This window comes from Halichondria panicea, chromosome 12, assembly GCF_963675165.1.
Source record: "Halichondria panicea chromosome 12, odHalPani1.1, whole genome shotgun sequence".
NCBI lineage: Eukaryota > Metazoa > Porifera > Demospongiae > Suberitida > Halichondriidae > Halichondria > Halichondria panicea.
Window position 1 is genome coordinate 4,213,803 of NC_087388.1, and position 16,532 is coordinate 4,230,334.

The 16,532-nt window shown below is 38.9% G+C and overlaps 1 protein-coding gene and 1 long non-coding RNA gene across 2 annotated transcripts; one reads left to right on the forward strand and one right to left on the reverse strand.

Moving 5' to 3' along the window:
- Positions 1-9,146: 9,146 nt before the first annotated feature.
- On the reverse strand, positions 9,147-11,636 carry LOC135345056 (uncharacterized). The gene is made up of 4 exons (XR_010397624.1): positions 11,458-11,636; positions 9,919-10,033; positions 9,357-9,471; positions 9,147-9,299 (listed from the first exon to the last, which is right to left on the reverse strand). It is a non-coding gene; the product is annotated as an uncharacterized LOC135345056 (long non-coding RNA).
- A 2,137-nt stretch (positions 11,637-13,773) lies between these two features.
- LOC135345057 (uncharacterized) lies at positions 13,774-15,551 on the forward strand. The gene has a single exon (XM_064542392.1). The coding sequence runs from the start codon at positions 13,970-13,972 to the stop codon at positions 15,131-15,133; it is 1,164 nt and encodes a 387-aa protein (XP_064398462.1). The 5' UTR covers positions 13,774-13,969; the 3' UTR covers positions 15,134-15,551.
- The last annotated feature ends 981 nt before the right edge of the window (positions 15,552-16,532 follow it).

Here is a 16,532-nt window from a genome sequence, read left to right on the forward strand (position 1 = left end):
ATTATTACCAAGGGCATGTAAAAGAAGAGAGGGCATGCAACTCCAAATGAGCGGAGTTCAAACGTGGGCAGATGAATGTGCATGCATGACTGTGCATGAAATGCTAAAAATATAAATTTCTATTTTTAGCACTTCATGCAAATGCACACATTCCTCTGCCCACGTTTGAACTCTGCTAGCTACGTGTACTGATAGTGGAGTTGCATGCCCTCTCTTCTTTTATACGCCCTTGTTATTTACAGTATATAGAAACCAAAAAATTCAATTACTGATGATGTAATGTTTGTTTTTGTGTGAAATATTGCACTGTCAGCATAATGAATAATGAATAATGATCTCATGGCCTCATCAAGTTTCAAAAACCATGTGCTGAAAAACTACTAATCTACTTTCAAAAACCACGTGATGAAAAACTACTAATCTACTTTGCCTGGCCTATATTCATTGTATAACATGCACTCCTCTATTTTCTTCATGTCAACAGCCTAGGGTTAGCACTTAAGTACTCTATATATACAGTATAATTATACACATGCAGCAGCAGCTAGATATAGCACCAGTGGTTTAGAGAGACTTTATCACGGTAGAGTTTGAGTTTGTGCTGGTGAAAAGGACTTTTGATGCAATCTGAATGCAGTACATAGGTGCCAACCTCCGAAGAAAATTTTCAGGGACAAAAAATTAAATATTAGCAGTTGCTTTCTGCGCATGCTCAGTATGATCATCCTGGAGAGCCCCACCCACAAAAACTGCAAAACAGAGCAGCAGCCCCACCCCTCTTTTCTAACCAATGTTTTGATGCAGTGATAGACAGCATAGTGCAAGAAACTGAATTCTGTTCATGATTTAAGCTTTTAAGCCATAGCTCAATTTCTGGACGGGACACAGGACAGAGCCTCCAAATCCGGGACTGTCTCAGGAGTTTTCCGGGACAGTTGGCACCTATATGTAACTTTAATGTAAAATTCACACTCTAATTGAGAGAAAGCATGCATACTCGTTTGCATACATGAACAAAAGGAAAACAGAATCAACTGGTTTATAATTATTAAAAACCTAGTGTGATGCAGCTGGACGGGTCACGGAAATAGTGAGTGGCCGTGTTTCAGGGCAAGTTTTGTGCAGTAAACATCTATAGCTAGCAATCCGTGCCTCACCAAATGGCCTGTAGGTAAGACCTGCAGCAATGTTTCAGTAAGCTTATAAAGGTAAAGGATTATCTCTTCAATATTCGATATCAAGGTGGCCGTACTTCAGAGAGCTGAATAGTGAGAGTCTATTGTATCGGGTTTCAAATGCGATGTTATTTCGATAGCAAATTGCGAATTCGCATAAATCGCAATCACAATTATAATTATAGTGAGCGTTCACATACATGCAATTTCCCATATATATTTTGCATGCAATTCGCAATGGTTCAAAACGTAATCCGCCTTGTACAGTGTCATTTGCAATCGATTAACCTTGCATTCTAAATCGCAGAGCATGCGTGTGACTCTAATATTCTATTAGACATCCGCATTACTAAATAGATGTATAATAGTAATATACTCGCAACAAGCATCTTAATTCTTTAGCCAACCGAAATCTAGCCACTATATAGACTAATTATAGATCTATTATAGGCTATAGCTAGTTAACTTACATACTGCTGGCTGTGCACCAACATCCTGCAGAGTAGCAAGCCTTGCAAGACAAGACACCACAACAACCCAAAAGGGCACCAGCTGACAGCCTCCTGATCGACCTATGCTCCCCATCTGATCTCTTCAGGCAGATGTCGAGGAATATAGAATCTAAGGTTAATACGCAGAATATTATAATCTGCTGAGAGCCCAATGTGCGCGTGCGCATGCTAGATTTCAGAATAATTTTCACCCTCTGAATCCAATGAAAATACATGATAAGCAATAAGCTATACATCTATACTTTGTGTGTCAAACATGACTTTTCACCTGCATGTAGAGATCAAATCTAGTTGCTGAATAAGCTTTCTTGAACTTCAACTCTAATCATAGATGCATGATTAACTAAGTATGCATCAGTCTGGTGAAAAGCACTTTTTTTTCAATTGGGCAATTGCCAGGATAATCAGTGTATAGTGATGGGTGTAATTTATATATGCAGTAGAACTGTGGGCTGTATTTTTATACCTGTATGAGTCATGTAACTCTAGTTGAGCTTGGGCCGGAGTTATAAGCATAATCGTAACATGAGGATAATGAGCATGCATGCATGCTGGGTAATGTGCTGACCTGAAAAAATGAATAGCAAATTTACAATAATTATAGATAGACATGTATTATTACCACAGTGTGGTTAAACAGCAGCTCTCCACTTACCCATTTCTGTTACATATTATTATAAACTAACTGACTACAGGATTGAAGCAGAATTCCATCGAGCCACTTAGACAAAACTGTCATTCTTCAGCATGCATGTATTTGTGATCAAGGTCAAGTTTTTCAGCAGCTTCAGTTTGTTCCTAGAAACAGTAAGCTGTTAACATTTACATTATCTTTACATACTTTGTTTTTAGTGAATCCGATCCAAGTGCATGGTGGCTGCACATGCATATATATACCCACACATAATTATAGGCCTAAACCTAAACCATGCAGTTACCCTAACACAGCATATCAAACCCAACTTTACAACATTCATCCCGAAATATTTATCTCAAAGTTTCATCGGCTGTGTGGGGATAACCAGGGAAACCTTAAGAAATCTGCATGTGCATGCACATACATGCATGCATGCATGAATTATGTTAACCTTCTTCATTACATAATTGTATACATGCAATCATGCAAGCCATATACACAATGAGGTTATAAAGATCCACAATTAAGAGGTCACACAATTAAGAGGTCACCTTTCGGCAGCCACAAAGTTAACATTACTTGCTAATTTTTGTAAATTAAGACATGTTTCTAGAGTATATACAGTGGAACCCCTCTATAACGGACACCTTTGCATGGGGAACAATGTTTTGGCCTTTATACAGAGGTGGCCTTTTGTACACAAACTGTTCATTTGGGGCCTGGGTGCCTGGCCGTTATTCGGAGGTGGTTGTTAACAGAGGTTCCACTGTACTTCCACTGTATAATAACAGAACACCATCATGCTGAAAATTATATAATGTTGTGCATAACATAATTATGCATGCATTTTAATTTGTTGTAGCAACATTGCCGGGCCTTTTGAATCTGCTAGGTTTTGACAAGGATTCAAGGTCTCAGCCAATTCAGATGTATGGAGTGTTTGCAATTGGAGTTGTAGGAAAATTTCTACTTGGAGCAGAAATTCTAGTAGTCTGTGGGAGTTAAATGTAGAACGTTTCACATCTATATATAGCTATATATATCTGATTGGTCAACAAACATATAGCTCTCTCCATGATTGATCCTGTCCTACTCAAAGACCTTGCGATGTATACTGAGCCAAATTGTCAACTGATATAAGATATATACAAGTCATTACCACAGTTGTGACTGCTTCACTGCTGGACTCATATGAAGCAAAATTCTATCGAACCGCTTTGTTGGACAACAACTGTTGTCTTTCAAGGGCAAGCGTCCAAGTTTTTTAGCAGCTTCAGTTTGACTTAACTGTCAACATTGATCTTCATACTTTGTTTAATTTTTTGATCCAATTAAGTCTGCAGATGGCTGGCATGCATATATACCCAACACATGAACAAGTTACCCTTTATTTACACTTCACAACATTCGTCCCAAAAAGATTTATCTCGAAGTTTACAGATGAAAGAGCAATTTTATTAAAGGTGACTGACCTTATCTGGGGAAACCTGAAGAAATCTGTGTGCACATGCTGGCATGCAGGAATTATGTAATAGGTAACCTTCTTGAATACACTGCACAACCACACACATGATGAGGTAAATTAACTATATATACATTGTGTATACGCGGAATTAAGAGGTTACCTTAATTTCTGGCCAGCCATGCACAAGATTTCTTACCCTAAACTGAAGAATTTGGCAGATATTATATTTGGCGAATGAACCATTTGAATCGACTTGATTTAGCGTCTCAGACGTGGTTATACCAAGGGTGTATAAAAGAAGAGAGGGCATGCATGAAACAGCAAAAGAGAAGTATTTTTAGCATTTCATGCACATTCGTGCACATTTATCCGCCACGTTTGAATTCTGCTAGCTACGTGTACTAGATATAGTGAGTTGCATGCCCTCTCTTCTTTTACCAGAAACGACGTTGTGTCCACCAGAAAATTTTGATGAAATGCACATTAAAACACCCACCTATATATGTAAAGACATGATGTTTCTTGATCTATGGAAACTAGAAAAGTGTTGTACAATACGTAGTATGACTATGATGAGCATGGAAGCTGGCTATACAGCAATTAATTAACAGGAGTAATGAAATAAACGGTAGACTATAATTATAGAGACATGCTGAAAACTAATGCATGAGACATGCATGTGCACTGTGGACTTAGGATCATGCACAGCAAAGAAGAAGCCTGCACATAATATAGAATTTTATTATGTAGCTACACAGTGGATTGCAGTGCACCAGAAAATAAAAAGCAAAACCATGCACAATAAATTATTATAGTTTTCCAGATATGAATTTACCATCATATCTAAGCTTCTAAGCTTCTAAGTATATTGAGCGAAATTTTCGAGGCACTTACAATTATTTCCGTGGAATGCCTCTAAAAGCATTTCATTGCACAATGTTCGTAGAATGACTGCTTACCAGAAGGTACGCCTTTAATCTTTACACCAAATAACTCTAATTAAAGGTGGACTTTATTTTCGTGTAGGATTGCTAACCCACGAAATCAGCGAAAATTAAGCCCCTCGAAAATTTCGCGCTATACGGTAGCTTGCACTTTTATTACTGAACTGACTTTTTTTTAGCAGAATCTCATTGAATCTCTGCTTTCCGAACGTATGTAGGTATAACTATGAGCAAACCCACCAAAATTGAATCTTTACATGCAGGCTGGGGAATTTAAACCTTAGTCATACATAGTCTCACTCATGCATGAGATACCTACATACGGGAGTTGATACTTACGATATAGTATCTTGAAAAGCCTATACTAAGTAGTCTATATGTTACATCAGGAGTGTATTCATACACTCCTGATTACATGGCTATGAGACAAGCTGTTTAGTGGCCCGGAAGTAGATTGTGGTCAAGGGCCTTTAGGCCCGAGATCATTTCTACAAGTGCCAATAAACTGCTTGTGGCACGAATTGCCATGTAATAACTATAATTGGTCGCCTTGAATACCATTTGCTGCATATATAGAAACCATGCAGCATAGAAACCACTTGCTGCCTATAGATACGAAAAAAAATTTTGGTAGTTTCGTTCTGTTTTTGGTGGCTGGAATATATTACAGGAACTGCATCGAAACCCAGCATATGCTGTCTAGTACATTCTACCACAGGAACCACAAATGTCTCATTCAATGTGTTACACGTTGTTTTGTTTGATGAGGAGGGGGCATGCCAGGTTCAATGGGTGTCTGCTAAAATAGTGGTTTCAGTTTTTGGCCATATGCTTTCTAGTACCTGTAATAACTTTACCCTAATTATTACAACAACAAAGGAGCATGCTATCAACTTGTCAATATTGATCAATGTTGATATTGGATTGTGTGGTAGATTAGAAAGTGTCATGAATGCGATTATCGAAAATGGACTGGCTCTGGAAGCACTATTGACTTTGTACTTTTTATTTTCTGGTGATCTTAACTGCTTACCTACTGTATTCGTTTGTAAAGGGCCAAATTGAAGTTTATACCAGCTACAGCTTAGGCCACAAGGCAGCAGCAAGGCATATTAATCGGCTGGTTAGTGTACGCCTTGGGATTTTTACAGTCATGTAATGCGCATTATATTATATTGTGCGTAAGACACGCATTTATTGCTTTGGCTTTCTTTTAAAAAATCAATGCTGCTTGTTCCTTTGTCAAAGGCCACCTCTGTATAAAGGCCAAAATATTGTTCCCCAAAGGTGTTCGTTATAGAGGGGTTCCACTGACTGTATATATACACAATAATTATAACTATTGTCAGATATTATTTTGTTAACTGTATTAACAGCTCATTCTTTAGGATGCACTTTACCTCTATAGCTATATATACATGATGTAATCACCAGAATAATTATTTTGTTTCTATATTACTGCTGAACTAAAATGTGCAATTCATTAGTAACTTGTTTACTATTGTCTTAAAATCCGCCTGTAACCAGCTCATTAGTGATTACTTACATTATTAGGAGTGTAGGGGCTTATTTCTGAAAAAATAACTTATGGAAGGCGTTAAAATGGCACGAAAGGTTGTCCAAACGAATGTTAGGCCACGCCCACTCCTAAACTATGTAAGAACTCGTTCTCTGTACCATTTGCGCAAAATTTGTGAGCGTAACTTTTTTGTTCATCCACTTATAATGCTATATTATTATATATGAAGTAATGTCTGTACGTGTACAGTGATTGAGTAGAATCCATTTATGGGAAAAACCCCAAAAAGTGGCTTGTGGTCACTGCATTGACATTTCAAAATTCCCGAGTGTAGAATGGTTTGCAATTGAATGTAAGGCATGCATAACAATTTGGTGTTGTAAAATTGAGCAGGGGAGTTGAATCTTTTTGAAGCAAAGTCATTGTTCAAATCAATAATTAGTGAAGGTAATTAAGTGTAAAATGTAGGCCCACCACCTCTTAGTTGACCTGCATAGTAGAATAGTGGCTTTAGTGATTACTGAGTTATTATGTCTAATTGTAAAACAACATTTTGGAAGTTTATGCTGAATTGCACTATAGTATAATTCATCGTTCGTGCGCAGAAGGGGTAGAGTGATTGGTGTGTGTGTATGGACACAAAAATGAGCGAACTAGATAGACAATTTAATTTGTGGACTGCTTTTAACTGCTAATGAGACAGTGTTTAAACTTGTAGGCGATCTTCGTATACCAACCTAGCCTCGATTCCAGGCCGCTTGAACAAGCGGCCTGGAATCGAGGCTAATACCAAGGGTTCTAACTATAGTCAGTCGTATGCTAGCCTCGATTTAATTGTTATGCTCAGGTGCAAAGGTTACGACTAACCTGTTGTAATGGGGCAGGTTTGTACATAGTTCCAGGCCGCATTTATTGGCCTGGGATCGAGGCTAGTCGCATGCATGCCGCCCTTTCACGCCCTTCTTACCAACATTACGTTTACGCTACCTAATTCAAAAGTGGCAGAGAAAACATGTTTCAGAGTGCTTTGCTAGCCTTGTTCAAATGACCACACCCCTAGTGTAGAGAGGTCTTTTAACCGGAAGTAAAACCAATTTTCGAGGTGCGAGGTCAATTCACTTTCTTCTCGACAAAAAGCCATCACAAAAACTTTACTGCATTTATTGTACTTGCCATTATACCATCTATACCTCACAAAGCAAGTATATAGTGTTATATACACACATAATCATTTCAGGTTCAGGTTCAGTTCAGCTAATTATACGTCATGCATGCATGCGTATACATTTCAGTAAATGTTGAACTTGGTGGACAACTTATTCCCTTGTGGATTGCACCCAACAGGGAGAACTTGGACACGATAGTCACCAGTTTCCAAGTTCTGATAACGTACAGGACTACGACCTATACAGGGTGAAATATGCATGTTGTTTATTGACAAAACGACTGTGTATTTAAATCTGCATACAACTTTGTTTGATATACTCACATGGACTGGGATTAGCAATATCGGAGCTATCTAGACCACTCAGTTTTCAGAGGTACTAGACGAATTTGGAATGGAGGTTCTGTCAGGATTCTATGTAATGTTACCAATGTCTGTGGTTTTTTAACATTTGCAACTCTTAAGTTTTAATTGTCAGGCAAATTCCTGTTTGCATGGCGCTGAAATTGTAGCTTTCTGGCCGGGAGCATAGATAGAGTAGTCTATCATGGAGGGAGTTAGATAACCATCACTTATTGTATGATTACTCTACGATTGTAACATCTCACAGTGAGTATATCTATCTATAATTATAAGCCGGTCATTGCATTGTGTTCATTGCATGTGTACCTTTTTATTCGCATTTCGTGAAGGTCAACGTACATAACAAGAGAGTAACCATGGTAATAATGATGTTTACAATACATACTGGGCACCAACGCATGAACCTTGCAGGGACCCTCTCAGTATAAACTTTTACACAGGATATCAAAACCCACTTCACAACATTCATCCAGAAAAGATTTATTATAATTACATGCATGTAATCTATGTGTGCAGATGAAAGAAAAGGTATATACCAGAATAACCACTATCTGCATGCATGGGGAAACCTGAAGAAATCTGAATGTGCATGCATGCATGCATGCTATAGACATTGTACAAGGCGCTCATGATGAGGTTGATTATAAAGAATGCATGATAAAGAGGTCAGCCACAAAATTGTGATTGCATGCAATAATTATGTTGTACATGCATTAACATAATTATTATACCCTTTTGTACTGCATGTATAGCAACATTTGCTGTGTCAAGTTGATCTTTACATTGTAGGAATGCAGGCACACAGCATTGAAATCTGCTTCTTTGTTCAACATAATTATAATTATCGCTCAGGATCATGGAAAGCCTGCATGCTCTCTTGTATAGAAGGGCATGCATGCAGGGGTCGAGCTTTGCTGCCAAGCTGATGAAATGTTTGTCCCAACAAGGAGAACATTGTCAAAGTTTAAATTTATGCCACGCAGTTTTCCAGAGGAATGTTCTCCAGTCTGTTGTTCAAGTTAATTACATGTATTCATTGTTTCATTAATTGTTTTGTCTGTCAAAGTGGATAGAAAAATTTCAATTATATGATTCAAATGTTATCAAGAAAGCCATATTTTCCAGAAGCAAGAGACAGCACTGCATGGTACCCACTTACAAAAAACATCATGCATGCATGTGTCTCTCGCATTTATAATCACTTTCAAAATTTTCCAATGTTGTCTGAATCTGCTTAGTTTTTTGAACAAAAAACAAGTATTCAACATCTCAGATACATGGAGTGTTTGCAATGAGGTATAAAGGCATGCTGGCGCTGAAATTCTAGAGTTAGATAACCATCATGATTATTTATACGATTGTAGAATATCTCACAAGAATTATCAATCAATCAATCAATCAGAATTGATTCTTGTCAATAAGTGAATGATTGGTCAACAAACATTTCCATATTGGTGTGAGGATGATTGATCTTGTCCTTTTCCTCTGCACTGCATGCCGGTAATTTACACCCAAAGACCTGAAAAAAGGATGCTGAGCCAAACTGACAATACGATATATACATGCAAGTCATCACCACAGTATGTGGCTGCTTGACTGCTGGATATGAAGCAGAATTCCATCGAGCCACTTTGTTGGACAAATACTGTCATCTTTCAAGGGCAAGGGTCCAGCAGCTTCAGTTTAATTGACTATAGAAACAAGAAGCTGTGACTGTCAACAATTAATTTTCACACTTGATCAAGTCTGATGGCTGGCATGCATGCATGCCCAACACATGACAAGTTACCCTTTATTCACACTTCACATGCAACATTCGTCCCAAAAAGATTTAGATCACTGGAAGTTTACATTGATGTGCAGATAAAAGAGCAAATTTAAAGCCAATTGCAATATCTGGGGAAACCTGAATAAATCTGTGTGCACATGCTGGCATGCATGAATTATGTAATAGGTAACCTTCTTGAATACACTGTACAACCCACACATGATGAGGTTGATAACTATATATACATTGCAGAATCCATGATTAAGAGGTAATCACCTGCCGGTAATTTACACCCAAAGACCTGAAAAAAAGGATGCTAAGCCAAACTGACAATACAAGATAAAAGATATATATACATGCAAGTCATTACCACAGTATGTGGCTGCTTGACTGCTGGATATGAAGCAGAATTCCATCGAGCCACTTTGTTGGACAAATACTGTCATCTTTCAAGGGCAAGGGTCCAGCAGCTTCAGTTTAATTGCCTATAGAAACAAGAAGCTGTGACTGTCAACAATTAATTTTCACACTTGATCAAGTCTGATGGGTGGCATGCATGCATGCCCAACACATGACAAGTTACCCTTTATTTACACTTCACATGCAACATTCGTCCCAAAAAGATTTAGATCACTCGAAGTTTACATTGATGTGCAGATGAAACAGCAAATTTAAAGCCTGGGAAACCTGAATAAATCTGTGTGTACATGCTGGCATGCATGAATTATGTAATAGGTAACCTTCTTGAATACACTGTACAACCCACACATGATAAGGTTGCTAACATTGTGTGTATACAGAATCCATGATTAAGAGGTCATCACCTTTCTGGCCAGCCACAAAATTGTCTTACAGACAGCTATATTTATACCCTAAAACTGAAGAATTTGGCGGGTATTATAATATTTATTTGGCGAATGAACCATTTGAACTGACTTGGTGTCTCAGATGTGGTTACTTCAGAAATGACGTTGTGTCCACCGGTAAAACGCCAAATTAAAATACCCACCAAATTTTGCAATTATAAGATTAATTATAGACATGCATGTTTCTATCAACTATGATCTATAGAAACTAGAGTATAAATTATAATTACGCATTATAGTATGACTACATGTATAATAATTACGATGAGCATGGAAGCTGTGGATTGAGGTGCACTTGCAACAGAAAATTTCCAAACACAGCAACCACAATTAGATTTCCAGATATGAATTTCATTTACCCTTCATAGCTTGCACTTTTATTACTGAAATACTTTTTCAAGTTTAGCAGAATCTCATTCAATTTGTTGTACATGCAGTCAGTCGAAATACATTTAAATACATGTACATAGACATGCATGCATAGACTAATATACATACTGATAGGCTTATCATCATTAAGTATCCACTCCCGTAGGTACGCATATCTATGAGTGAGACTATTATGACTGAGCCTCTTCTTGGGCTTAGGGTTACTGATGAGTTTGTTCCTACCTATATAATTATATATACAGTGCATGCAGCCTAGAGAGTAAATACCACAATAGGGTGAGTAGTTGTACTTAAATGCATCCCAAGATTGGAAATTTCTGCTGAATGGATACCATTGTATAGGTGAATGAATAAGCTACAACATTATTCAAAAATATTTCCCCGTTGTAGTGGTTATAGGTGAAAATAGGGGTGATCGTAAAAAATGTGTGTAACATCAAATATCTCCGGAATTAAAGCATTTCTGGACACATTAATTTGTTTGTATCAAAAGATAGAAAATGTATTATGTGCTAGACCTTTAGCCGACACATTTGCTTGAGTTCCATCGCTATTAAGCGAAAAAAACTCGATATTGAGTTTGCGTATACATAATAATATTATGTAAACGTTACGAAACCATGCATTTGTCAAGCAAGTTTAGGCCAACTTACACTTAAAGGTCAAACTGTGTTTTTTTGTGTTTTGGAACTTTCACATACAGCGTGCTAGGTCATCAGTTTTCCTCATAATTATCAGCATGCGCATTTGTCACTCACAATATTGACAACCATTACCATTAAATCTTCACAGAATTTTTAAGAATGAGGACCATTACCTACTCAGCTACAAAAGTGGTCAATAGTAGAACCATAGATGGTAGAACACACCTAGCCAAGATTAAGTGTTTTAATCTGTGCCGAGGATGGCCTCGAGGTTAACGTGGTGCTCGAGGCGCAGCCGAGTGCATTACGTAACCGAGAGGCCATCCGAGTGCACCAGATTAAAACACGTGACTTGGCTAGGTGTGTTCGTGCTGTCACGTGAGCTCTAGCATCGTGGCAGCCAGATCTAGTTACATTTTAAATCAGTTGCTGGTGGCTAGCTAGCTAGCTAGCTAGACGTATAGCAAGTTTTAGTAGGTTTGTAGATCCAGTAACTGATGCAAAGGAGAAGGAGATACGATCTAAAGCTATCTGGACTGACTGGGCATGTTCTTGACTTATTTCTCCTGCTGACCAACAGTTCCGATCCCACTACTGGATATGCCTCCAGCTGATCTGGCTTACTGGATGGGAAACTTTGTGCGCAAACTATATGGCAATGAGTATCTGGTTTGCTCTTTTGGAAAGCTATGATATTCGAAGCACCTTTGATGAAACGATTATATGGATCTGGCTTAGGTACAGGTATGTACATCTTCGAAGCAAGTTGAGCCTATTTCTTCAGACGAAAAAACGATGCTATGATCAAGTCAGCAATTTGGTACACATGAAACAAGTCGAAACAATAACATTCAACTTTCTAATACTTTTCAGCTTTGCTTGTGTACATATTCAATCTGCTTGTATTATTATTATAATTATGATGACATTCAGATTCAATCTGCTTGTATTATGGTTGTTTGATAAAAAGTGTGCATTAACAAACCAACTACTTAATTAAGTGTGGATTAAGTTATTTAATCCATGGTCACCTGACTGCTTTCAGATAAGCTGATTGGCTGGAGATCATGTGATCAGCACTAATACATTTTGACTGACAACAAATTCAGTGGCGGATCCAGGAAAAATGAAAGGGGGGTTCCAAACTAACGAGCGCGCAGCGCGAGTAGTGAAATCCCGTACTGAGCCAGGGGAAGTCCCATAATAGACTTGTGTAGAGCTGTAACGCCGTATATGGTCCCCCGCCATAGAATGTCCCCCGGACCATCTACGGCAGCGATATTTGGTCCCCCCTTGCAATAAACAGTCCCCCCTGGAAACTAGCCAATGAGAGCATGCTGTAGCCCGCGCTATAGGCTATAGCTAGCCTGCTTGCATGCACATCATTCAAATGATATTGATCAAGATGGAAGAAGAGACTGAGATTAAACTAATAGAGAAGGCTTACATCAAGCTAACTCAAGGAACTTATCCTGAGGGTTCTACAAAGAATGAGAAGAGAGTGATCAGAAGGAAAGCAACTACACTGGATGTTGTTGATGGGGTTTTGCACTATAGAAGAATGGATGGAGGAAGAGTAAGGATAAATTACTGAATAACAAGCTAGCTGTTGTAATTGTGCAAAGAGGTGCATGGAAAATCGAGTTCCTCTTTCTTGGTCAACTCCTGTCAAGAGATTCTTACCACCTCTTCCATGCAGGTGCGGGTTGTCATGGATAAGAAGGAAAGGGAGCAGATTTTGCTCTCATGTCATGCAACACCAACATCTGGTCACTTGGGAACAAAAAAGACACTTGCCCGAGTCACTGAGAGGTTCATGTGGCCTGGTGTGACTAAAGAGGTTTATACTATGGTAGGTGCATAATTTATTATCTCGTAGATACTTATACGTACACGTAGGTACGTGACAGAGTTAAGTGGCAATCGTGTACTGGAACCTTTATCTGCCTGAACTTTGTTGATTAAAAGTATTATCTGTGTATATACATATATATGTAGATCGAGACCTGCGATGCCTGTCAGAGGACGGGTAGGAAGATCAGCACTGCAGCGCCAGAGCTCCACCCAGTTCCTGTGGTTTCACCTTGGCACCACCTCGGAATTGATTTTATTGGCCCTCTTATTTGCTCAACTCAAGGCAGTCGCTACATACTTACGATTTGTGACTACTTCACAAAGTTTGTACTCGCTATTCCGATGGAAAACAAGCTTGCTTCTGGTGTTGCTGCTTCTCTCTACAAAGTATTGAATTTCTTATTAAAGTTTATTAAATTATAAGTGCGTGCATGCATGCAGGTTTTCATGATGTTTAGAATACCAAGAGTCATCACTTCCGATCAGGGTGGAGAATTCCACAATGATCTAGATGATCGACTAATGGAAATGTTGGGTATTCAACATCGGCTTTCTACTCCTTACCACCCGCAGGTATAATTATGATATAATTTTATACATAGACATTGTTTACTAATCGCTGCAGGCAAATGGACTTGTTGAGCGGTTCAACCAAACAATCCAAACCATGCTCGTTAAGTTTGTCGATACGAAGAAGGACAGTTGGCAGGACTATCTTGAGTCGTGTGTATATGCCTACAACACATCGAAGCATGAATCCACCAAGCATTCTCCTTTTGAGGTTATGTTCTCCCGTAAGGGTGTGTTACCGGTGGACATGATTAATGTTCCAAACTGCTCTGACGAATTGCAGCTTTCTTACAGTGAAGATATATCTTTTTTTCAGTCTGAGCATGCTGAACATCGAAGGATACAACTGGAAGCAGTAAAAAAGAACATTCTCAAAGCTCAAGCCAAGCAAAAGGAACAATATGACAGAAAGCATCACAAGCCCGAAGTTTTCCAAGTAGGCTCTATTGTCTTGAAGAAAGATTTTCTAAAAAAAAAGCGAGTCCATGGCAAGTTGGATCCTAAATGGGTTGGTCCTTACAAAATAATCAGATCGATTGGCAGAGGACTGTATGGATTAGAACTTGTCGAAGACCCAACGAAGGTTGTGAGTCGAGTGAATGGTGTCCACCTCAAGCCATACCACATTCCTGAGAATCAAGCTCTAGATTCAAGCTCCCCTAAGACCATCTCAAACAACGAGACACCACTAGACCTCACCGCACCCTTGTCAAGTCAGTCTCTTGCTAGCGCTGTGAGCAATGAATTAAACACAACAAGTGTCCATGTTTCTGGAGTTACTTCAAGTACCCCAGTTAGAGAAGGAGGTTTTTTTGTTGACTTTAGCCTTGACGTGTCAGCAATTACAAACTCACCTCCTCCTGCTATTGCCAACTCCCCCACTTCTGCTACTGAAAACTCAACCATCCCCTCAGCTGCAAACTCTACGGCAAATTACATACCCAATCCTGCAATTGGCAACTCACCCCCTCCTGCTATTGCCAACTCCCCCACTTCTGCTACTGAAAACTCAACAATCCTCCCTCATGATACTGCAACCTCACCCCCTCCTGCTATTGCCAACTCACTCACTTCTGCTAACTCACCTACCCCTGCCATTTATTGTTTGTGCCGACAGAGATGTGCTACAAAACGTTGTCCATGCAAGGGAAACAGAATTCCATGTGGGTTGAATTGCCACCCAGGAAGAAGTTGCGCGAACAATGTCCGGATAAACACTGGAAATCCTCTATACTTATCGATCTTACTTGCAACAATGTAGATGATGGCGCTCAACTTGTGGAGTATTGGGCGACAATTGGTGATGTAAGAATGACCAGTGGGGACAAGGCAGATCTCGGCCCTCGATCTCACAGCTGGCTTAATGACAGACACATGACAGCTGCTCAGATTCTTCTCAAATGTGCTCATTCTGATGTCGCTGGTCTACAGGCACCAACACTACAGTGTACACGCACCTCTTTGAGGTCCATCAAGAGAGACAGTTCGTCCAAATCCTTAACTTATCAAAAAGTCACTGGATAACTATTTCTACTTTGAATTGCCAACCTGGCACCGTCCATGTCTACGACAGTATGCAGCTTGGATTGAACTCTTCGTTGAAACGCATAGTTGCTGACCTTATGTTCTACAAAGGAAAGAAAATTACTATTAAATATATGCATATTCAACAACAGAAGGGGGCCAGCGATTGTGGGCTGTTTGCTATTGCCACAGCAACAGCACTCTGTAACGGAATTGAGCCAAACAAACTGCAATTCGATCAAAAGCTCATGAGACAACATCTAAAGAGAGCTATTGAGCAACAAAACATTGGACAATTTTGTGGCTGGCCAGAAAGGTGATGACCTCTTAATCATGGATTCTGCAATGTATATATAGTTATCAACCTCATCATGTGTGGGTTGTACAGTGTATTCAAGAAGATTATCTATTACATAATTCATGCATGCCAGCATGTGCACACAGATTTATTCAGGTTTCCCCAGATATTGCAATTGGCTTTAAATTTGCTCTTTTATCTGCACATCAATGTAAACTTCGAGTGATCTAAATCTTTTTGGGACGAATGTTGCATGTGAAGTGTAAATAAAGGGTAACTTGTCATGTGTTGGGCATGCATGCCAGCCATCAGACTTGGATCAAAAATTAAGTGTGAAGATTAATTGTTGACAGCTTCTTGTTTCTATAGGCAATTAAACTGAAGCTGCTGGACCCTTGCCCTTGAAAGATGATAGTATTTGTCCAACAAAGTGGCTCGATGGAATTCTGCTTCATATCCAGCAGTCAAGCAGCCACATACTGTGGTAATGACTTGCATGTATATATCTTTTATCTTGTATTGTCAGTTTGGCTTAGCATCCTTTTTTTCAGGTATTTGGGTGTAAATTACCGGCATGCAGTGCACAGGAAAAGGACAAGATCAATCATCCTCACAATAATATGGAGATGTTTGTTGACCAATCATTCATTTATTGACAAGAATCAATTCTGAATGATTGATTGATTGATAATTCTTGTGAGATATTCTACAATCGTATAAATAATCATGATGGTTATCTAACTCTAGAATTTCAGCGCCAGCATGCCTTTATACCTCATTGCAAACACTTCATGTATCTGAGATGTTGAATACTTGTTTTGTTCAAAAAACCAAACAG